The 24,234-nt window shown below is 35.8% G+C and overlaps 3 protein-coding genes across 6 annotated transcripts; 1 reads left to right on the top strand and 2 right to left on the bottom strand.

The window, feature by feature from the left end:
- The first annotated feature begins 103 nt into the window (after positions 1-103).
- c6.2 (complement component 6, duplicate 2) lies at positions 104-7,676 on the top strand. The gene is made up of 18 exons (XM_016510237.1): positions 104-310; positions 390-564; positions 635-791; positions 1,635-1,779; positions 1,944-2,091; positions 2,239-2,371; positions 2,860-2,973; positions 3,060-3,300; positions 3,435-3,557; positions 3,647-3,813; positions 3,943-4,168; positions 4,380-4,548; positions 5,821-5,929; positions 6,035-6,167; positions 6,259-6,453; positions 6,560-6,647; positions 6,744-6,985; positions 7,090-7,676. The coding sequence occupies exons 2-18, from the start codon at positions 419-421 to the stop codon at positions 7,269-7,271; spliced, it is 2,718 nt and encodes a 905-aa protein (XP_016365723.1). The 5' UTR covers positions 104-310; positions 390-418; the 3' UTR covers positions 7,272-7,676.
- On the bottom strand, positions 7,589-18,455 carry LOC107706508 (complement component C7-like). 4 transcript variants are annotated; one of them, XM_016510240.1, is made up of 19 exons: positions 18,272-18,455; positions 15,195-15,278; positions 15,060-15,118; positions 14,889-14,964; positions 14,648-14,789; positions 14,420-14,561; positions 14,199-14,337; positions 12,623-12,757; positions 12,289-12,532; positions 11,522-11,635; positions 11,261-11,427; positions 10,945-11,173; positions 10,301-10,472; positions 10,133-10,220; positions 9,877-10,009; positions 8,879-9,067; positions 8,710-8,803; positions 8,433-8,614; positions 7,589-7,888 (listed from the first exon to the last, which is right to left on the bottom strand). In XM_016510240.1, exons 3-19 carry the CDS (start codon positions 15,116-15,118, stop codon positions 7,719-7,721), a joined length of 2,475 nt encoding a protein of 824 aa, XP_016365726.1. In that variant the 5' UTR covers positions 15,195-15,278; positions 18,272-18,455; the 3' UTR covers positions 7,589-7,718. The 4 variants fall into 4 exon arrangements, with proteins under 4 accessions (XP_016365726.1, XP_016365725.1, XP_016365724.1 ...); XM_016510239.1 differs by lacking the exon at positions 15,195-15,278 and having other exon boundaries at positions 18,243-18,455; XM_016510238.1 differs by lacking the exon at positions 15,195-15,278.
- Positions 18,456-18,843: 388 nt separating this feature from the next.
- Positions 18,844-21,912, bottom strand: LOC107706420 (succinyl-CoA:3-ketoacid coenzyme A transferase 1, mitochondrial-like; the record flags this gene model as incomplete). The annotated part of the gene is made up of 12 exons (XM_016510134.1): positions 18,844-19,298; positions 19,585-19,686; positions 19,770-19,850; positions 19,941-20,030; positions 20,126-20,201; positions 20,389-20,461; positions 20,796-20,844; positions 20,941-21,035; positions 21,142-21,256; positions 21,350-21,457; positions 21,554-21,614; positions 21,863-21,912. Coding segments are annotated over 12 exons (936 nt in total), but the record flags the coding sequence as incomplete, so codon positions are not given.
- Positions 21,913-24,234: the final 2,322 nt, after the last annotated feature.

The following is a 24,234-nucleotide window of genomic DNA, read 5'->3' as shown; positions in this document are numbered from 1 at the left end:
AAGTGAAGACTTCCAGCTGCAGGGGTTTACTGGAAGCAAAGGGGGATGGACAAATTATGTAAAGAGAGTTGTGAGAGAATGCTTTAAGACAATTCATCCAGGTCAGAATTAGAGTTACTTTTCCAGAGTAGCTGATTGTGCATCTGTCTCTCTGATTTTAATGTTTATTCATATTGCAGTCAAACTCAGAGGCTAAAATTACACATGATAGTGTGCTTGCATGCTTTTGGAGGAGTCTGAAATTGATGTATTATTCATCAAGTTCATGTACTATTAGGTGTCTGCATCTCTTCTCAAGAAACTGTCTGTGGTAAGGTCTTGATTACTCAATATATTAAAATTGATGCGTATATTTGTGTATAACCTACTTCTTTCTACTTTCCCTTAAGCTATCAAGTTCCAACAGGCTTTCTTCTCTATGGATCGTGCTACCATTCCCCTGGTCCTACTCTGCACCCTGGCTTCATTTACTCCCATTATGGGATGTTTCTGTGACCATTACCCATGGAGTTCATGGTCCTATTGCACCAAAACCTGTAACTCTGGTACCCAAGCACGTACAAGGTAACGTTATTTAACATATTTCTGATGTGCAAAGTTTATTATTTTAATATGTACATTTGTTTTGTTGCAGGGCTGTACGCTATGATGAACACTGGAACAAAAACAATTGTTTCCAGCTGTGTCAGACACATGAGACCAGAGCATGCAATGTTGAGGCTTGTCCCGTACACTGTCAGCTGACTGAATTTGAACCCTGGTCAGAGTGCTCGCCGTGTGCCAAAAAATCTGTGAGTAAAGATATTAAAATTATACACACAGATATTAAAATTAAGAGATTTATTCCAAAGTTAGTTTGGGTCCTTAAAACTGATTGGTCTACCAGTGTTTCAAGAGATATAATATCAATGCTGATATAGCAGCAGAATAAATTTGGGACTTTTCACTGTTTGTCCGTCTTTTCACGTTCCTGACAGACTGTCGGTTTTATTTAGCTAAATATTTACTCACCCTCAGGTCATCTAAGATGTAGATGAGTTTGTTTCTTCATTGAAACCTATCTGGACCATCCAACAATGGTTCTTCTGCAGTGAATGGGTGCCGTCAGAATGAAAGTTCAAATAGCTGATAAAAATTATATCTGTCAAAAGCTGGAAAAAAAAAAAATTCTGAAAGTGATTCCAACGATATCTTTCCTCTGTGCCGTTATCTTTAGTTGTGGTGTGGACTTTATTATTTTCTCAGAATTAGAACGATTTTTAAACTTTGTTATAGTAGTTATAGTTATCGTTATCATCCTTGGTGTGACGTGGTCTTTAAATTTCAGTTACATTGATATGCCAGTAGGTGGCGATAAGCGACAAGTCTTTATGAGTGAGACATTGATTCATTCATTCAACAGATTTGTTCAAAATGCGCTTGTTAAAATGTTACAAAATGTCTAAAATTTATGTTTCTGAATATTAACTGCTTTAAAAAAGTAATATCATGCTCGCAACCATGCTGTTTTCCCAAATATCAGCATGTAGCCTTGTTATAATATTGTGCTAATATTCAGCAATGTCAACATTCTTGCTAGTGTGAAATTGCTTAGTACACTGCCCTAGTAAGTGTGTGAATATTGTGTGATTTAGTTCAGAACCAGGTCTGTTTTGAGGCCAGCTCAGTTTGGGGGGGACGATTGTAGTCCATCTCTTACAGAGGAAAGAGCCTGTCATCCCTCCAAGGAATGTGGGATTGATCCTGTCAACTGTAAAGACAAGTTCACCTGTGACAGTGGTAATTATCTTCAGCAACTTCTTCACAACAACACAGCATATTTGCGCCTTAGGTTTAAGATTTGTCCTACATTGATTTTATAATCTAGCACGTATTTGCAGTTTTAAATGCTTAGAAAACAGGTGCGTGATCATTAACTTGCTTTATTGCCCCTGACTTGCTAGGAAGATGTATAAACGCTACTCTGCAGTGCAACAAACAGAACGACTGTGGAGACAACTCTGATGAGAGAGACTGTGGGCAAACAAAAAGCGTGTGTGCAAGTGAACGGATATTTGCTTTCATTCCTGGAGCAGACCTGATTGGTTATGGGTGAGTTGCAGATAAAGATCATTTGGGTTTCTTAGATTGCAAAACATTTTCATGGACGTGGTAAGCTTTCAGGGTGTTGTCGTGCTGTCGGCAAAACAAATCGGCAAATCTGAGCTTGTACTCATCTTAAAACTGATTTAAAATTAGATTTGATGCTGCAGCAGAGCAGATGAGAGGCGGTGTTCTGGACAACTCATTCATGGGGGGTGCATGCACTCTACAAAGACACAGGAGAAACTACTACAGAAGCCCTGCCAACATTGAGAGATATGAAATCAAGGTGGGAAAAATCTCATTTCTGTCTGTCATACTTTGTTTGCTGGAGTAGAAAGATATCCAAATTACACAATATATTGACACCATACAGGTAGGCTATGTTTATTTGTTTGTTTAAAATATATTGGCTAATATTCGATATTTAATTTCTGCCCATTTAAATGTACCAAAACCTCTATGAATGTCATTTTAACATGATTGCAAAAGGAATAATTATCCATCTTTTATATTGTACATTATCATGTTGTAATGCTAATGGATAATTATAAAGGTTTTTGTAGTTTGTACAAATATAAACTGGGAGAAATATATATCCATAAATAAAACGACGTATAGTCAGTATTGACCAGGATTTCAATATCAGTGCATCTAAAAAATAACGAATTAGATTAGCAGCTATTTATTGTTTTACCTTTAAACCAATCACACAAATCTCATGAAATGGATCAATGATTGGATTTTCACATTTTATTTGATTTGAATTCATTCCAGGTAGAAAATCTTGAGGATATTAAAGAGCAAGAAATCAAACCCCAAAAAGTCAACTTGGCCAAAGAATCACGTAATTTACTGCTCAAAGATGCAGTGAAAGCATCTCAACAAAAGGCAAGAGATCTCAAGCTTCAAACTATGATGCTCTATGCCTTATTTATGCATATTTATTCAAATCTCTTTCTGTAATTGTTGTGCAGGACTCTGAGTTTTACAGGGTGCATCAGGTTGCTGCCACATCAACATTCAGACTGAAACCCTCTGGCCTCTACTTAGCAGACCAGTTCCTTCAGTTTCTGAACAGTCTGCCACTGGAATACAACTATGCCCTTTACAGACAGATCTTCCAGCTGTTTGGGACACATTATTTCAGCTCTGGGACATTAGGGGGGAAGTATGACCTCCTTTTCCAATATGATCGAGAAGAACTAAAAACCTATGGTAAGCAGACGTTATCAACATTAGAGCTCTCGGTCACGTGGAGCTCATGTGACTTCATTAGATAGTTTTCTCTCATTTCTGAAATACAATGAAACTGTTCTTTTAAATCAGTTGTATCTCCTTATGATTCCCAGGACTGACAGAAACAGAAATGAATAGTTGCTTTAGTCAGGATTCCTCCATCGTTACTATATTCTATAACAGAAAATCATTTAGTTCCACATGTGGGAAACATACATTTCAAACCAAATATGAAGGTAATACATGCACAAATGTACTATTTAATATATAAGGCTTATGTTTTAAGTTATATAACCCCAATTTGAAATGCACTTGTCCACTCCAGGGTCAATTGTAAAAGCAGCAGAGAAGTGTATCACGTCAGTGCAAGGAGGTAGAGCTGAATTTACAACAGCCCTGGCCTGGGAGAAGAGGGGTGTATCGCCAGACAGCACCACATACCAGAACTGGATCAAATCTACAATAGACAATCCAACTGTTATAGATTTTGAGGTTAGATGGAGAACCTGTCAAATATTTGTGGGTATATAATACCCTTTTATTCAAAAGAATGACACATGAATTAAAAAAAAGGTATAATGAATCATTAGATTAATATGGATTTGTCAATGTCTTATCTAGCTTTTGCCTTTAGTGAATTTGGTTCAGGGCTTCCCTTGTGCTGTGACGAAGAGAAGGCATCTTCATAAGGCACTGGAAGAATATCAGACCGAATTTGATTCCTGCAAATGTGCCCCCTGCCCAAACAATGCTCGGCCTGTTCTTTCTGGAACAGAGTGCATTTGTATTTGCCAGACTGGGACCTATGGACCAAACTGCGAGAAACGAGCCTGGGACTATACTACAGGTTCACATGCATGCCTAGAAATATCTGTATCCAGTATAGCATAAAATATGTCATTTAAAATGTGAATTTAATAGATAATATTATTAAGATAGAATATTAATACAGATATATAATATACATAATATAAATAAAATTAAATGCTTAAAAAATAATTCATTATAAAAAAAAATAGATAAGGTGTCAGAAATAAATTTCTGTCCACATCTCACAGATGAAGTTGATGGGCGCTGGAGTTGCTGGAGCTCTTGGAGTACTTGTGACGCCACCTTGAAGAAGCATCGCTCACGTACCTGTAACAACCCTGCACCGCAGCGAGGCGGCAGACCCTGCCAAGGCCCTGAGAAACAGGTGGAGGAATGCACCATCTCTATTTTCCAGACGTAAGTGCCCTGTCTTGTCTGTAGACTACAAGCAGAGGTATCAGTGGAGTCAGTGGCACTAACATTTCTCGCAATTGCAATTTGAACATAATTACATGTGTGAACGCATATAAATTTGTTCTTAGCTTCATTCTGATGTTGATGAATTTGTATTGTTCTAAAATTTATTTATTTAGTCATTTATTAGACTTACAAATGAGGACAACAGAAGCAATCAATTGTAGTATTAAAACAACTAAAAACAGATCCAAAACTAAAAGCTAAAACTTTATAAATACTACCTATACACATTTTAAAAATGAAGAGATTAAATAAAAATGACAAATGCATACAACAAAATTTCAAAACTTAAATAGATTCAGACATAATTTAACTAAAATTAAAATAAATAAATACAAATAATACAAATCAAATGACAGTAGTTTATCATTAATCCTAAAAAATAACATTGCCAAACACACATGCTAAAAAACAACAACTTACTTACACATATTAAGAAATGGTTATAAAAACTGAAACAGAAGCGAAACAAGTAATAGGAAAGAGGAGAAATAAAAAGCGATACTTAATTATACTTAGCGATACTTAAAATAGGCAGACAATCCATACAATCTCACCTCTCTCTTCTGCTCACTTGTGCTGCTCTCTCTCACACACTCTATCGTGTAGACTTAGAGTAAAATGTGTTTTTCCTGAAACCACTTGAAACACGTCAAGTGGTTTTTTACAATGTGATTGTGCTTTAGACCTTTCATTTCCCAGCGGTGCATATGCCTATAGGATGCTTTTTTATTCTCAGACATAATAATTGTGTCATTTTGTTTAGTTGTTAAATTTCTAATAATATATTTTAAAAAAATTATAGTCCAAAAAAAATAAATAAATCCATGATTTCCTTACCCTCATTCCTTACCCTCAACTTCCCATTGACTTCCATTATATTTTTTGACCATACAATGGACTCCAAAAGTCAGTGAGACCTGAAACTGTTTGGTTACCAAAATTCTCCAAAATATCTTCTTTTGTGTTCTGCAGAAGTAAGTCTTACAGGTTTGGAACAACATAAGGGTGATTTTTGGGTGAACTATACCTTTAAATGAATATTAATTTACTGATAAATTACTGTTAATACTGGGCATAACTGTGTTTATTGCGTACATGTTGTTTCAGTTGGTTCAACATTTTATTGTAAAAGTATTAATTTAAATGCATTTTAAGTTATTGATCAAGCACAATTTCATGTGCAATGAATGCAACAAATGTCTTTTACAGGCAAAATGTGTGCATTAATGATGATGACTTTGAGACTGAAGGGTCCCAGTTGCCCCCCGGAGCTTCTGGCTGTCCAAAACCCCGTCCACCTGCCAACAGCCACCTGAGGGTGAGAAAGCACAAGACCTTCTTTCTCTAACCGGAAACTTTTACATCACATGCCATTTATTCCTGCCTGCTTCCACTAATGTCTAGCTTTTCCCTCTAATTCCAGATCAGCAAACGTCAGTACGATTATGGAGATCACGAGGAGTTTGTTTGCTTCACTGGTTTTAAACTGGATGGATACCAGCTCATTCACTGTTTGCAAGACGGCACTTGGGAGAAACCAAAGGGACGGTGCATTAGTAAGCCATAGAAATGCGGATATAATTTATGATCTGAAAGCTCACTTTGTCCAATACAGTTTTCACTCCATATGTTTTCCTGTCATTCCAGGAAACATTTGCTCCAAACCCACAGTACCTGATGGCATGACGATATACCCAGACAAAACGGAGTTTCAAGTAGGAAGTGACATCATGCTGGCCTGCTTAGAGAGTGGCATGAGTCCCTCAGGGCGTCAGTATTACACGTGTGGGAAGAGTCTTGTTTGGGAGCCAAGCATCCCACAAGACATACACTGCAAGATTGGTACTTTCACAGAATAAATGAGCTTTTGTATAATATTCATACCATTCACATCTTTAGCTCCTTTGATGCAAACATGGTTAAATGAATAACACATATTTTTCCGCAGATAAACCCTTTGTACCAGACAGCAGCTGTAAACCTGGAGAGATGCATGATGGGACTAAATGCGTCTGCATGTCCAAAGAAAGATGCAGGTATGAATGTCAATAGTTCCAAGTTTTGTGGACCCTAATATTGTGGTCTGTTTGGAAATGTGACCATTAAGCACCATGTATTTGTCTATCCTGCAGAAATTACAGAGCAGATTTGTGTGTCTTTGACGCTGACAAGGAGACTGCCATTATGATGTCCCTCTGTGCTTTTTATGCTGACCATTGTAATGGAGACAGATTATACTTTATGAATCATGGACCATGCAAAACCGACGCAGGCAGTCTGGACTGGGCCAAATTCAGGGCCAGCGTATCTGAGCAGAGCTCGGTGCGGGAGCCCTGCGGTTCAGACACCTGTTACGAGTGGGAGACCTGCTCAGGTACAGATCTGATCACGAATCCTTATGTAACGTGTTATTTCAGAATCAAAGCACCTTTGGTTTGTATCCAATTGAAATAATTCAACATCATCTTTTCTTCTTAGTATCAAAAACATGCGAGTGCAAAATCCCCAGAGAATGTTCCAAAGATGGGAAGCAAATGTACTGCTTGAAAATTGTGAGAACGCAAATCACACGGAGCTTGAATCTGTGCTTCATGGCTGCCATGAAGTGCAGCAAGATGGAGGTTGAGCTTCTGCATGAAGGTCCTTGTGCAAGTTCTTAATTGTGCACCAATTTTCACAGCTGAAATGCTCACTCATTATTGATTTGTACAGATAACCCATTGTTGTTTTATAGTCACACACAGCATGCTATGCAGTTATTTTTTGAGCTGTCTGGATATTGATGTGGAACTTCACAATAAAGCATTTTCAGACTTTCAGATGTGTTCTTGTAATTATCTGTTAAAACTTAAGTGTATATTTTTGCAACATTAAAATGCTTTCTTCTATCCCAGCATGTGCAGAGACAAATAAAAGTAAGTTATTTTTATGTCGATTACACTGAAAAGTGTAATTGTGACTTTGATCTGTTATTGCCCAAAATTTAAGAACCACTTTATTAATGAATGGGCACTTATTTACAATATTTTTTTATATATATTACATATTACTACACATTACAGTTTTAAAAAATCATACAGTTGCAACAAGCATTTGAAAGTTGTTGTTTATGCCGGACAATGTCCAATGTTGAGTACTGTGATGTCTTTCCCTTGACATCTCCAAGCCCCGGCCTCGCACTCTGAAACCATCTCAGGAGCTCCGCCCATTAGAGAGACACACAGGTGGGAGGAGTCATCTGAACAGTCTTCAGGATCTTTACATTCACATTTCGAACCTAGGGACACGTACATGTTTTACATATACATTTTTTGCACTTAGCAGACACTTTTATCCAAAGCGGGAGGAGTCATCTGAACAGTCTTCAGGATCTTTACATTCACATTTCGAACCTAGGGACACATGTACATGTTTTACATATACATTTTTTGCACTTAGCAGACACTTTTATCCAAAGTAACTTATTTTCAAGCTATGACGTTTTTTGCACAGAGGGAAACCTGAAATTCAGTTTCAAATCACTGAGATATGACTAAAATGTAAGAATAAATATATATTTCATACCTGAAATATACTTGTGTACACAATTATTAGTTTTATTAATTTAAAACAAACATATACATATTAAAATAAATACAATAAAATATATACAATAAATTAAATTATTTATTATTGTTTTACTATATGTTATTATTGCTATACATTATAAATGAGTATATAAATAATGTATTTTAAAATAAATTGTTAAAACTGCACATAAGATAAGTGTCATGTCTTTTATCCTTACATAACAAGGTTTTGATGTTTTATAACAAGCCTACCGTCACACATCTCCCACTCATGACAGTCCTGACAGGATGTGAATTTGGTTTCTGGCCAACTGCATGCACTATCTTGTAGCAAAGTAAATGTTTGCCCCAGACACTGCAAGGCCCCGAGCTGGCAGATGCTCATTCTGTTCACTCGTCCAGGACGCACAGAAGCACAAATGTGGAGTGACGCCCTGGTCAACGTCACATAGAGATTTCACAATAATGCATGCTGGTTTGTATGGTCATTATTACTTTTTGCATTCAATACCAGAACTAATAAACTTACTTGCAATCATATGGCATTTTGCAAACACACTGACCCTTTGCTGATTTTTCCCATGGTTTGCAGAGTAGGCTTGGTTGAGTGGGCACGACTTCCACTATTCAGAAAAACAATATAAGAAATAATTGAAACCAAGAACATGATTGGTGTTTATTAGGAGCCTACAACCTACCTGGCTTGCATCGGACACTCTCAGGTGTTGGATACCAGCTGAGCCCAAGACGGCACATGATTTCTGCTTCACCTTCTTTCTGCATCCCACTTGGGCATGACAGGGTCACACTCTCCCCGATCAGATAAGCTTGTTTTGAGGGTGTGGCAATGACATTACTCAGAACAGCTGGAGGATCACATGCAGTTTCTGGTGAATATACAATAAAAAGAAAATGAGAGTAAGCAATCACTTAGCAATGCATTAACAACTACCTAGCACACTTTAGAATTACCCATACAAGAGAAGAAAAAATATATAAAAATCTGGCCAAAATACTTTAAAATGTATTTTAGAGGAAAGAAAATATTCCAATCTTACAGTAGCCTATGTAGGCTAAATACATTTGTCTATGGAATAGCTTATTAGAGCTCAAAACATAGAGATTTAATAATGTTTAATTTTTATTTACATTGGAACATTGCATAATATGTTACTTTTTTTTTTTTTTTCAAATGTGTGCTCACAGGAGTTATATAGCCAAATAAAGCTATTTTCAAATGTGAAATGTGAATGTATTCTCATGGATTGAAATATATGGAGGCAAAATATATTTTGTAAATGCTTTTAAAAATATATATTTTTATTTTTTACATTTATTTTATTTTATTCTATACGTATTTTATATATTTACAAAAATGGCCATAAAATATATTGGTAGAAAATATATTTACGTAAATATATTTAAAACATATTTTAGAATTTTTTCAAATAAACAACTTTCTGCATTTTTAGATTTTCAAAAAACTTAATTCTGTATGATTTATAAGCTTTTGTACCCGTGGGGACCACAATTTAGGTCCCCACCGTGACACGAGTCCCCATGAGTCTGTGTGTAGTCAGGTTTAAGTCCCCACCAGGATATATAAAACAGTACACACATACACACACACACACACACAGTATATGCATTTTTTTATACATTTATTTAAAAATATATTTTTGACATATAGAATTACTTTTGCACTGCATGGGTGATATCCTCCAGGTCAGGTTCTCTGTACACTCAGCGACTGGATTGCCAATGTGATCATGTCCGTCTGTGCAGGTGTACTCAATCTTACTGCCCACCGGATAGATGTCTTTTGGGTCCTGAATACATGATGGATGAGATGTAAAACACATGTCTATTACGAGTTTTGTGTATTGAAGGGGTTTTCACTTATGTGCGTATTCCCACCCCCTTCCAGTTCCCTTGATTAGAGAGACACTTACTAAAACAAATCCATTTGTCAAAGGAGGTGGAGTTTTACACATCTTCACTGGTGTCACCGAGGGATCAAAGCAATGGGGCTCCATCATTCTAAAGTATGAAAAACTGTTGTGAGTTTGGTCTGAAAAAAACAAAAAACAAAATAAAATGTACAAATTTTTGATCCTCACTTGAGGTGTTCAAAATCAGGGTCCTCACAGCTCTTCCACTCAATGGTCTCTCCAATGCAATTCCTGCCTCCATTTCTTGGAGCAGGATTATTACACGAACGAGTCCTTGACTTTTGACCATGAGAGCAGATACTCCAGGCAGACCAACAGCTCCAGACTCCTTCAATTACTCCTGTAAAGCAGGACCAGTTTGAGACAAGAAGAACAGGCTTGTTACTTTAAACAAATAAACTGCTTTCAGTGCTGAATCAATGCTTTCGCTGCTGACTCTTTAACGTCACAAGAAAAGAAAAACGTATTTGCATTGTAAATGTAAATGAGTTGTGAGCTGTCTGTATTGAATATGGTGCAATAATAAACCACTTGAGGAACTTATCCACAAGTTGTTTTAATGAATATAGTTTAAAAAAAAAATCGGTTTGCAAACGAATCCTTCAATTCAGTGAATAGATACATAGCAGGAACTGATTCAACTGAATCAATCTTGCTTAATGAACGACAAATTTCATTATCTTCAGAGATGTCCAAACCAAAATAAAATTGTGTGTCAATATCATTACTGACCGATTGTTCAGATGATCGTGTATCATTAAAGATACACATTTGCATTTGAGTTTCTGTAATAAATGAACAAACATTCTTACCAGGTTGTTCTCCAAGGACATGGCCATTCTGGCAGGCATTACCGCTGGTGCCCGGCCTGCACACACAGGCGCACACACCGTCAGTGAGCACAGCCCTACCGTTGTTCTGACACGGTCTGCAGTGACAAGGGCTCTGCTCCTCCAGATAGGCCTCCAGTGCCCTCTTGAGGTGGAGTTTCTTCAGCCCGGCACATGGCACCTCTTTGACCACCTCATACAGTGGCCGCAACTAGGAATATGACACCAAATTATGAATGCTTCTATACTTACTTTATACTTCTACGCACATGTTTTTGATGTCTCAATTGTGTCATACCTTCTGTTTTATTACTTTAGGGAACTCCTTCACTGATCCAGCCCATTTGGAATACATCTGTTTGTTACTGTCAGGGTTTTCCAAGTCTAGAAGACTAAGGCCAGCGATATAAGTGGGATGTCCTCCGATAATGTCTGTTTTTACTGGCATCTTATGATTTCTGTTCTCTGTGAAACATTTCAAACGGTATGTCAGGTCATAACATTCAAATCTGATATTTAAATTACATTACTTGACAAAGAATCAGTCATTTGGACTAACCGCTGAAACTCTCAATTGTCTTCATCAGTTTCGTACACTTGGTTTTTTTCTTTTTATAGAAGAGCCGTCGCTTCACATGTGTAATACACTGGTGGAAATCAATATCCGTTTTACCTACATAAAAAAAAGAGAGATTCACACATATTTTACATAGGGTTTTTGTTGATGAGGGAAAACTAAAATGACCATTCTGGCATCCATCACACAAAACCTGGACTGAAGCATGCACAAAATTCTCTAGACCAGAAAAATCAAGCTTGAGGGCTGTGGGCCAAAAGCAAACATTGCACTGCATTCAAATATATTATACTAAAATATATTACATAAAAAAAATAAAAATAAATAATTAAACACAAATTTAAATGTTTGGATTGAATATTGAATGCATCATGGTACTCTTGTGAACGCACGTCGATTAACACGGAAGAGAAGAAATTGTTGAATAAAGTCGTTACTTTTTGTTTTCTTTGCGCACAAAAAGTATTCTCGTAGCTTCATAAAATTACAGTTGAAACACTGATGTCACATGGAACATTTTAACGACGTCCTTACTACCTTTCTGGTCTTTGAACGTGACAATTACATTGCTGTCTATGCAGGGTCAGAAAGCTGTCGGACTTCATCAAAAATATCTGAATTTGTGTTCTGAAGATGAACGAAGGTATTACAGGTTTGGAACGACATACGGGTGACTAATTAATGACAGAATTTTCATTTTTGGGTGAAATATCCCTTTAACATAGGAAAAAACTGAAGTTAACACATACTCATCTCCATCATATAACTTGCATCCAGCTCCAGCAGGACCCGATACTGGCCACCCAGAGAGCCCTCTTCCATGTAGTGTGTGCCATAACGCTGTATAAAGAATCGATAGGCTGATGGGTCATACGTGCTGGGCAGGGCCGACAGATCCTTCCAGAAGTCTTCAGATAGAGGGAGGTACTGAGGAGCATTGTTCTGGAACTGAGCCACCTCTACCTCATTTCTTATTATCAGCAGATGATAGGTCTTTAAGACAGAAAGAACAGCATTTTAAATATAATACAATCAAATATATTTAGCCTTTTTTACTATTTAATATGCTGAATGTATCGTTACCTTGTCCTGTTTCAATTCGTTATGAAAGGTTTTATGATCATGACCTCCTCTCATTTTTTTCCTTTCCTCTTCATGCCTCATGTAGGACCAGGAACTGTCGTAGTACTCGTCAGTGAAGTCATTTTCAACACTGACCTGAAAGGAAATAATAGAAACTGTTTATATTAAACAGTGAAACCAAAAATTATTCAGACACCAAATATAATTTTTGATATTTTTTTTATTAGTGGGTGCAGGACACTGTAATTCATTTATGTAACTGAGGATAGGGAAAAAAAGTGAACTGTGACATATTATACTCAAAAATTCTTCATACAGTGGATTACCAGTAAAACTGATAAAAATTTCGGACCAAAAATTATTCAGACACTTTGACCTGACCATGTTTTGCTTAAGTGTTTTTTTCTTTAATTGCTAATGCGAACTTTTTACACCACAGACTGAACAAAATTAAAGGGATAGTTCACCCAAAAATGAAAATGTCATTAATTACTCACCCTCATGTCGTTCCAAACCCATAAGACCTTCGTTCATCTTCGGAACACAAATGAAGATATTTTTGATGAAATCTGAGAGCTTTCTGACCCTCCATAGACTGCAAGGGTCCTTCCATGATCAAGGCACAGAAACGCAGTAAGGACATCGATAAAATGGTCCATGTGACATCAGTGGTTCCACCGTAATTTTACGAAGCTACGAGCTAATTTTATGAAGCTACTTTTTGTGTGCAAAGAAAACAAAATAACTACTTTATTCAACAATTCGTCTCTCCGCATCACCCTAGCGCCATATTGGTCTAAACGTAAACAACGTATACTCATACTTTGATCTGAACGTAAACGACGTATGCACATGCTGTTGACACAGAACACATACGTTGTTTACATTCAGATCAAAGCAAGCGTGTGCGTTGTTTACGCTCAGATCAAAATGGTGCTATAGGGTGACGCGGAGAGACGAATTGTTGAATAAAGTAGTTATTTTTGTTTTCTTTGTGCACAAAATGTATTCTCGTAGCTTCATAAAATTACAGTTGAACCACTGATGTCACATGGACCATTTTATCGTTGTCCTCACTATGTTTCTGTGCCTTGATCGTGGAAGGACCCTTGCTGTCTATGGGAGGGTCAGAGAGCTCTCGGATTTCATCAAAAATATCTTCATTTTTGTTCCGAAGATGAACGAAGGTCTTATGAGTTTGGAACAACATGAGGGTGAGTAATTAATGACATTTTCATTTTTGGGTGAACTATCCCTTTAAGCATTGCTTGGTAATTGGTTGACCTAAATTGGTATTATATAATTGTGTACTTAAATTTAACAGCTGAATACTTTTTGGTTGATTGTAATCCAATACATACCTTTCTATCAAAGTTATCTGACATTATCAAGATAAATTTGTTCAGACACAGTTTAACTCTGAGTTCTTGTCCTATTTTATTACCATTTTCTAAACTATAGCGAATAAACTGTGATAATGTGAGAAATGTTGAAGGTGTCTGAATAAATTTAGGTTTGACTGTAATATCCTAGCTATCGTTATAATAAAGAGATGGGCCTAAAATTAAATTTTCACCTGAAAGCTATATCTGAGCAGACTCTGTGGAAGTCTGTAGAAATCACTGTGATCTCCACTGAAGACTTTCTTGCACTGCCCACCAAAGTTACGAGTGTTAATGACACCGGCTCTCAGCTCACCCGTCAACATATCAAACCTAAAGGATGCCAAATATTACATATTGTATTATACCATTAATTTAACAATGGTTTATACTGAGTGTAAAAGCCGTATTTTACCCTCTTCCTGTGAGGTCAGAGTTGGGTGGTGGCTTTTGCTCATTACACACTACAGTGCCACTGCCACTACAGCGCTGCTCATCTAAACCATCTTCACAGTCATGATCCCCATTGCACACCAGAGACGGATTTATGCACTGACCTATAAATAAACAAACCAATGAAAACTGTAAACTGACTGTAAACTGTCGCCACAAATTTAATATCATATTACCCAGAACGACTTACCAGATGTGCAGCGAAACCTGTTTCCGCATCCTGCCTGTAGGGGGCAGCTTTTCTTAGGTGAACAAACCTGTCTCTGGACAGCCTCACCTGTACAAGAGCTGCCTCCAAACTGAGGGAACGTCTCTGCGGAACGCATTCGAACCTGAGAGAAAAACCCATAGAAGGTCTATCATTCAGTTGTGGCCAGTAGCAATTATACTCTCTAAACCTGCTTCAAATAAAGCTGTGTTTATTTGCTTACCTGTGTCTTGGTACAGCCGTCACACTCTGACCAGTCCCCATACGGTCCCCACCTGCAGTTTACCGGCTGCTCACACCTTGCATAACAAAAATGTGCCAGGTTAATAGACGCAAAATATTCAAAATTACTTATTAACAACCGAATAAAATCTAGGTTGTATGCAGCACTCACCAAATACAAGGCAGAAACGCGAGAAGAACTAATAAAGAGGCTCTAGCAGCTGGGCACATCTGAAAACATCAGTGTTATTTTATTATTTATTTTATTTCAGTTTTACTAGTAATTTTGATTACTTACTTTACTAACCAGTTTATCTCAGTTAGTTAAGGCAATATTTCTAATGTTCGTTTAAGTCCAAAGGCCCGTTCACCATGATAACTACAACGACAACTTTAAAGAAAGATAGTTCCATATAACGTTAGTTCTAAAAACCGTTCTAAATGTAAAAGAATAGCAGATGCACACCATAGCTATAACGAAACAAAGGAACAATATGCCTGGAATAATCTTCAGAACGATTTTTTTTTCTCCAGCTGATGAACGATAAAAACATTTGACAGCCAATCAGAATCCACTTGACTTTAAAAAGCCCGAACATTTAAAGCGACAGACAACAAAACTACAGAGCTCTTTTTTTTATAATAGGCATACCCTTACGAAAAAGAAGTTTATTCAAGTGTGCTATTAGTATACTTCTTTTAAACTAAAAATAGGAAAGTATACTTTTAGTCTACTTTTTATGTGCCTACAGGCCGAGACCGAGAGAGAGAGAGAGAGAGAGGAAAATGAGAAAAGAGTGTGCTAAGAGAGGACACATCTAAAGATGGGGAGTGCTAATGAGCAGAAAGAAACCAGAGGAGAACATGTTTCTGCCAATTCGCCTGTGCCAGATAATTGCTTATTTTGAGGTTTTATGTTTGAGCCTGTTCTTCTGTGGTGTTTGCTAAGACAGGCATCGCTATCACAGGCGCTCAAAGAGGTAAGAGATTCCAACAAACCTGAAAACTAGCATTAAAAGTCTGTGCGCAACTCTATTTAAAGGAATAGTTCATCCAAAAATAAAAATTTGCTGAAACTTTATTCACCCTCAGGTCATTCATCATGTACTGTATGAGTTCGTTTTTTCCCCAAACAGCTGATAAAAACATCACAATAATCCACAAGTAATCCACACCACTCCAGTCATTATCTTGTGAAAAGCTGTGATTGTTATAAACAAATTCAACATTAAGCTGTTTTCAACTTAAGTCCATAATGCATAATATTGCTTTCTCCAGTGACAAAGTCGACTCGTCTGAATCAGGAGAGAAATATGCACAGATCAAGCACAGTTTTAAACAAATATGTCTGTGGATTTTGATTTGAGAAGACAACAGAGGATGGACTTTTTCACTAAAGGAAGCAATATTATGGATTATGGACTTGTATTTTGTTAAATTATGTTGTTTCTTTTTTTCTTACACTCATGCACTCATTCACTGCAGAGGATCCATTGGTGAGAAAGTGATGCAATCTAAATTTCTCCAAATCTTTTCAAATGAAGAAACAAAGTCATCTACATCTTGGATGGCCTGAAGGTAAGTACATTTTCAGCAAATGTTCTTTTTTGAGTGAACTATTCCTTTAATTTACTCTTGTTGCGGCCCACACTTAATTTTTAAACTTAAAATACTGATTAAACAATTTATTTCTTCTTGAAATATTGTCATGGATGTGTGTCTTATTTTTTATTCATATATTTATTTACAGTATCCTTTTGCTTGTAATTAATAATTAGACTGTTTACTTGCCTTCAGTAAGCTTGAGATTTTTTTTTACTTATATTAGTTTTAGTTTTTGCTGTTGTTTTGAAATTACTATTTTTTAAAACATGATGGCAGCTTCTACCTTCAAATGAAAATAATTTTTCTAACATCTTTGTGGCAATTTTTTATGGTTCCAAAACCACCTTGGGTCAATTATTCCTTACATAATGTAATTTATTAACTATAAATGCATCCAAAAGTAAAACAATTGTGAGTTGGCCGTGTTATGGGAAGTACATGTATGGCTTCCCTTACGAAAAATAAGTTTATTCAAGTGTGCTATTAGTATACTTCTTTTAAACTAAAAATAGGAAAGTATACTTTTAGTCTACTTTTTATGTACTTCTCAGAAATGGGCTTTATGTACTTCTCAGAAATATACTTAAAATGACATTTAAGTATACTTGACTTATACTTAGAAAAAGTCTAAATATATTTTAGCTATAATTGTGCTCCTAGAATCCGTGTTTTCATTGTTATACTGTAGGGGGCGCTAGTACACATCTTCTGTACAGAATTTCCAAAAAACACAAGTGAAGAAGAAACCGAAACAACAGATGCTTCCACATGTATTCTAACACGATCATCAGACATAAAACAGTATCAAAACTATGTAACATTATGGAATAAAATGTCGACCAATGAAGAGGTAATAATAACTGTCAAGCTTTGGGGTGTTGATCGACTTTATCTACGTTTTGATTATCATTCTGAATCCAATTCATGGTCTTTTTTCAGCTTTTTGTTCAAAATGTTGTTTATTTCTTTATTTTTTATTTATGAAACTTATCTACATTCAAGTGTTTAAAAAAAGAATGCATGAAGCTAGAATAACAAATTTTTTTTACAAGCAGATACCCTGTTCTTTTGATGTTTTGTATGTTCAGATATTCATGTAACAAAATATATACAAATTAATACCTAAATAGGGACGTAGTAGTATACTTAAAGTATGATGTAAAGTTCGCTTAAAGAAAACTTACGAGTATACTTGCAGTATAGAACTACTAAACTAGTAGTTTACTTAGACTATACTTCAAAGTGTACTAAAATGCAGTATTTAATTAGTAAACTATCAGTATACCTATAAGTTCACTTTTAGTATAGTTGCAGTACAAACTAAACATTTTGATGTAAACTAGTTGTGTACTCAAAGTTTACTACTGTTATACTTAAAAGTATACTTTTATATATTAGAAAGTGGGCCAATTTAGTCCCAAGGAGTATTGAAATAGTACACTTACAAGTATACTACTAGTACACTGATATTTGTATACTTACTACATAAAGTATCCTTAAAAATATACTTGAACTTTACTTAAGTATACTTACTAAAATAAACTTGAAGTATACTACTTTTTGGTAAGGGTAACTTTATCTTGCGTTGGTGTGGACGCTAATACTATAGTTCTCTTTATCGTTTCGTTCTTGGTGTGAACGGGATTTAGATTTTATTTTATTTTACTTCAGTTCCAATAACAACACTGGAATCTAGCCTTGACTACCATGCCTTGCTTTTTATTCTCTACATCTGCAATTCATTCCTTACCTTAGTTTTTTGTGTGAACAATTTCTTACCTTAATGCTGTGGATGTTGTAGACTAGACAGATTGTGCGTTTTGGTAGATGCAGTGATGGGCCTGCTCATATACAGGAGCTTTTACAGGGATTATGAAATCATTCTGCCTCAGACAGGAATTCCCAGCATGACTCAGCTGAGGGACCGCCAGTGCTGGCTTGTTTTCCCTCACACTGACTTTGCCAGTTTTCTTTGTGTCAGTTTCACAATCTGGTCTTTAAATTTGTAAATTCCAGTAAACAGTGTATGCATGTTGTTTTTGTTTCTGTCATTTGAAAAAATCATGGGGTTCATTAAGTAGGCCTATTGTAAGGAGGATGGTGAAATTGTGTTTTGTCCCAAACCCTATGGAACACATAGACCTCTGTCTTTAGAGAGTTGTGCAATGTTTGTTTTTCAGGTCGATGACCAATCACAGAGTGACACTAGGGTCAAAACTTGTACTGAGCAGAGATCCACTGAATGGTCTGTTTCTGTGTCACAATAAAGCTTTGTTCATTGATTTGGTCTATTTACAGTATATTGGGTTGCATCTTAACAGTAATGAAATGACTACGCTGACAAAGCAACAAAAAATTTAAAACAAACATTACTCCAACATTATTTATTTTAAGCTGTGGCAAGAACAAATGAATCAGTATCAAGTTTAAGTAGCACAGCTGCATTATTCCATGCTGATTAGCTTGCAAAAATCATTGCAAAAAACAACCATTAAAATATTTGATTAAAATAAGTTTCAGTACATCATAATGTTTAACAATATTATTACTAAAATATTTCATATTAAATCTATTCAGATTCCATTGCTCTTCATCACTACTCTTCATTAACATGGTGAGAAGAGTCATGCATCTATTTAACAATGAATTCTAAATGTATGCCACATCCAAAACAGCTAAGAATTGTTCAAATGAAGGCAGTCAAGTCCTCTCTCTTGCTCTGGTCCTGTATACTGTCAGAAGGCCGTCAATATAAATCCTCAGTATTATCTCATATCTGCTGCATCGGTCGTAAGTCTTTTGACACCTGAAAAATACCGGAATGACTTAACTGATACATTGTGCACTTATACACAAAACTTTCCCACAAATATTAGATCTAAAGGAAAGTGTGAAAGACATAATAGTGGCTGGTTTCTTCCGAAGTACAAAGTTTTAACAGCTCATAATCTTGTTTACTGGATGAATAATTTTAATTGCATATAACTTTTCAGCACAGCCACTACTGAAGTAACAATCAACAATCATGACTAACACAGTCCCAGAATAAGGACAATGTTGTTTTAGTTTATTTGTGCACAGTCTAGTCTCACCTCAAACTCTGTCCCAGTGCATGCTTTGATGTCATCTGGTGTCAGTCCTTCCCAAATCTCAATGAGAGTTAAACCCTTGCTCTTATCGACATCAAACACCGCCTAGAACAAGTGACAACAAACATCACACTGTCCTTGAAAAGGTGCAAGATATGTTATGTTTTTCTGAAATAAATTTTATTGACCTTTTCAGTGATTATACGGTCAACACACTGTTTTCCAGTCAGAGGAAGTGTGCACTTCTCTAAGATTTTACGTTTCCCACCCTTTAAATAAAAAAAAAATTATTTTACACAGAGTGATAGGAAATGTTAAAACATAATGACTGTAAGTGAGAGTGTATTGTATTATTGTACCTTGGCAGAATGTTCCATAGTGATAACTACTTTTGTGGCATCACTAGACACCAGATCCATTGCGCCACCCATGCCCTTCACCATTTTACCCTGAGAAACACATGAAACATGTCAAACCAGGCAAGTGAAAACATACTGCATGTCTATCAGTGATGATACAAAAATACAGAGCATGAAACTCATACTGGAATCATCCAGTTGGCCAGATCTCCATACTTAGAAACTTGCATTGCTCCCAGCATGGTCAGGTCAATGTGACCTCTAAAAAAGGGTATAAAAGGTGAAGAAGTTGAAGTGAAAGAAAAATAGGGCGAACAACATCAAAAATGTTCCATAAAATGTACCCCAAAAGCTGCACGTCTCAATTCTCACGCTAAAAATTCTAATTTCACGTGCAGTTGGATGTATTTAGTTTAATCATAAATGACCAATGCATTCAGACACTCACCCTCTGATCATGGCAAAGGATTCATCGCTGGAGAAATAGGCAGCTCCTGGATAAACTGTTACCGTCTCCTTACCTGAACACACACAAAAGGGCCAAGATCTGAGTTGTAAAGCAGGATTTTAGAATTATTTTATATTATTTAATAATTACAATATATTACTTATATAACAAGTATATTTATATAATGTATATCATATATATTATTATTAAGATGATGTTGTGCATAGCAAGCATACTGTGTATTCTGAACACCTTCATATTGTTTTTTAGTCATTACTTGGCAGCAATGTTGGTGGATCTCGCACTGAAGATTTTTACTCACTGCTACACTTGTGTATGCGGAGTAGTAACAATTTTATTAACAGAACATCAAATGTGATAAAATAGAGTGATAAAGAGATCTGCACCAGCATTGATTAGATCAGGATCCACTTCACTCTCTGTTGGATAGGGACCCTAAAAATAAAATAAAAGAGGGGATTGGAAATTGAAAAGTGAAAATTCATTAGCCGGAAAATTACTTGCTCAGGTTATTTAATAATGGAAACTCACCAGTCCCAAAATTCCATTCTCACTCTGCAAGTGGACAGTGATTTCAGGGCTAATGTAATTGCTGGCCAGCATAGGGATTCCAATGCCAAGATTTGCTGGGAGGGTTGTCAAGGTGTGTGGGAACAGGATAGTTAGAAACGTGTACTTTTCAATATCTATCATGTTGATGGTGATATCTGTGGTCAGGCTACTGAAGGATACCATACATCCCATCCTCAAACTCCAGTGCGGCTCGTCGGATGATTCTCTCCCGGGTAATATCGGAGTCCTGTTTGACTTTAGGTTTCTCTTCCTTGCTAGACTGAACCAGCCTTTTCTATAAACAAAAGAAATCCTGAACATGACCTACACATTCTTGTATTTTTGACAATAAGGAAATAAACAGCTCTAAATTTGAAGATTTTTTCACCTCAATTCGTTTTTCATAGCTGGCTCCTTGCACTACCCGGTCTACATATATGGAAGGGATGTGAATGTCTTCAGGACCAAAACTTCCAATATCAACAATCTCCTCAACCTGTGCACCAAAGTAAGTCATTTTCTTTTTTTATTTTGTGGGACCTCAAACATGACGATAGAAAATGTCAAAGCCACAAATTGAAAGGTCACAAACCTCCACTATTGTAACTTTGGCTGCTTTACACATAGGCTGGTTGAAATTACGAGTTGTTTTCCTGTTAAAAAAATGATTATGTTCAGCAAAGGTAAATAAAAGTTTAGTAATTACATGAATACTGATAATTCTAGAAACAAAGAATCGTAGATCGCTACACAGATAAAGCCTGACACCTAGTGGACAATCTGGGGTAAGTAGGATCTTGATTTTGAGAAAAGTAAGATATTGAAAAATAAAATAATTAAAAAAGACAAATGGTGTTAAAGTGTCATAAATTAAATCATTTTAATACATGAACTTCTTGACCTGAAAATAAGATTTCCTGCTTTGTCACATTTCAGGGAGAGCATGGCATAGTTTTAGGCACAATTAAAGTGAAAATGCTTGTTCCCAGCTAACAAAGAACATTCTCGGAACTAATGTTCTGGCAAGGTTCTCTCAAAGTTATGAACAAACATTCTTTCAGTAATGTTAACAATAAAATGTTCATTCAGATAATTAATAATGTTCTCAAAACATTAGCACAACAACATTATTTATACATAATCCATAGAACATTTTATTTCTGAAATGTTTTAGTTGCACCTTCATCTAAATGTTTCTTAATAATTGTTTCGGAACATTCGGAGTACATTCAGATGAATGTTTCATAATGTTTGCAAAATTATAAAATGGAATGTTTCCTTAACTTTCGCATGACTAAATAAAATAATAATAATACAAAGTTCAGAAAAGATTTTTTTATAAAAAGTTCAGAAATAACATTTTCAAAACATAATGGGAACGTTTGCAAGACATTCTTCTAACATGTTTATTTTATGGGGTTTTCTCTTCTTTAATGAAAGCATCTTTACAGTGAAATTCTATTAAAAATAAAACACTAGGCACTATAAAAAATATAATATAAAGAATAAAACACTATCTGTTGATGCTCACAGTGATGTAAATATAGCTGTTTGCTTCAGGCTTAAGCTCTTTGAAGAGAAGTTCAAAGCAAACAACAACGCATTCGGAAGTCAGAAGTGAATTATATGATATCACACATGTTTATTTGAATGTCTTATTAGAGCTTTTAAAAGAAATTGATAAATAAAATGCAGAAAATCAATGCATATTGTGATTTTGATTACGCAAAATTAAATGTGCAGAATGCCAAGCTTCATGCGTCACAAACAACCTGACAGCGCAATGTGGACACGTGGACATATACTGATATTCTGTGCAAACATCATTGCTGTTCAAACAATGAATCAATACAGTGGAATTTGTTTATTTTAAAGCTTATTTTACATTGTTATTTGAAACTTTATTTTAATCGGTTCCTTTGTATATGGAAAATATATAACTTTACAAAGCTATTTGTTTGAATGACTGATTTGCATCTTTATTTGTCATAACTGATTAGGGAACAAAAAATCTTTAGAAACAAAGATTATTCAAGGATAGTCATATATTCATTTTAGTCCCTTAAAACATTACATTAAATACTCATAAACAAATAAATAAGCATCAATCAATTCAAATTATTTGTCTGAAACCTAAAATAATGCAATTGTTTACTTAATGGACCCTAAATTTAACTGTTACTTACCTTACCATGACGATAAACACGTCCCTGTGGTTTTAATGATATTAGTCTGCCTCTGAGAAGAGCATCTGACCTAGATAGTAATCTCTGAAAATGCATTTTCAGAACAACTTAAACTTTTTACAGGAAAGTAATCACTGTCTACTACAGAACCTGGATCAATCCTGCTCTGTTTTAAAATAGGGCAAAGGGCGGGTTTTTGGGGGTTTAGGGCAGTTTGAAGAGTACTTTTGTACTGTGTCATTATAGATCATGTCAACCCCAACCCCCCTTCCATATTGGCTTCAATACATCAATAGAAGCTATAATAAATTATACAAAATCATAAACCATTGTTTGCATTTAGTTGTAAATTCAGTTGCTGTATTACGGATGTGGACTTCTTTAAAAGTCAACAACCCTCCCAAAGTCCACGATGTCACCAACGTGAGGTCGCACTATGTAGAGGGAAGAAGTTATAAGAGTTATAAGAGCACACTTAATCAAATTTTACATGCCATGCAAAACTATAGAAGACCAGGGTTAAAGGTCTTTCCATTTTGAGAAGTCTGACAGCTGTTGAGAAATTTCCAGACTACCACAATAACAATTGGAGTGAAACGGACACTGGACACCACAGACACATGGTTGAGTTAATGACCTAAGATATGCTGTGTGTCTGTCATCCTGAGATTTATGAGAGTTTAAGAGTGGATCATGAAACGTTCCTCTAAATGTATACAATTATGATTCTGGAAATGACCCTGTTTTGAGATTTATAATTAATAGTAAGCTTGAATGTCTCCAGGAACCCAAACATACAACAACAGACATAAAAAATGGGTTTGTACGTTTCGGTTAAACTCAGAGATAAGACAGAATGATATTTATAATACCTTTTAAATGTTTTCTTTGCTTCTCAAATACATGAAATACATGAACATGAGCCTTACCACACTAAAATTCCAATGTCATGATTTTTGTATTAGCTGTTGGATAAACAAGCGAACACAGCAACTAAGTTTTTCATAATGATAAATTTCATTTAATTAATTTCAGGTTAGGCATGTGTTTTATGTGATGCAGCTTTTTAAAAACACAATTTCTGTAT

This window comes from Sinocyclocheilus rhinocerous, unplaced genomic scaffold (assembly GCF_001515625.1).
Source record: "Sinocyclocheilus rhinocerous isolate Xijiao unplaced genomic scaffold, SAMN03320098_v1.1 scaffold1405, whole genome shotgun sequence".
Taxonomy (NCBI): Eukaryota; Metazoa; Chordata; class Actinopteri; order Cypriniformes; family Cyprinidae; genus Sinocyclocheilus; species Sinocyclocheilus rhinocerous.
The sequence above is the reverse complement of the archived record's forward strand: the minus strand, read 5'-3'. Positions and strand labels throughout refer to the sequence as shown.

Coding starts and splice junctions, on each gene's coding strand:
- c6.2 (XM_016510237.1), top strand. CDS start 419: ATGGATCGTGCTACCATTCCCCTGGTCCTACTCTGCACCCTGGCTTCA. Junction 2,372..2,859: donor TTGAGAGATATGAAATCAAG/GTGGGAAAAATC, acceptor AATTCATTCCAG/GTAGAAAATCTTGAGGATAT. Junction 3,558..3,646: donor ATTTCAAACCAAATATGAAG/GTAATACATGCA, acceptor TGTCCACTCCAG/GGTCAATTGTAAAAGCAGCA.
- LOC107706508 (XM_016510239.1), bottom strand. CDS start 15,118: ATGTGCCCAGCTGCTAGAGCCTCTTTATTAGTTCTTCTCGCGTTTCTG. Junction 11,636..12,288: donor AAGTTATATGATGGAGATGA/GTATGTGTTAAC, acceptor TTTTTTATGTAG/GTAAAACGGATATTGATTTC. Junction 8,615..8,709: donor AAAATGCCATATGATTGCAA/GTAAGTTTATTA, acceptor GACGTTGACCAG/GGCGTCACTCCACATTTGTG.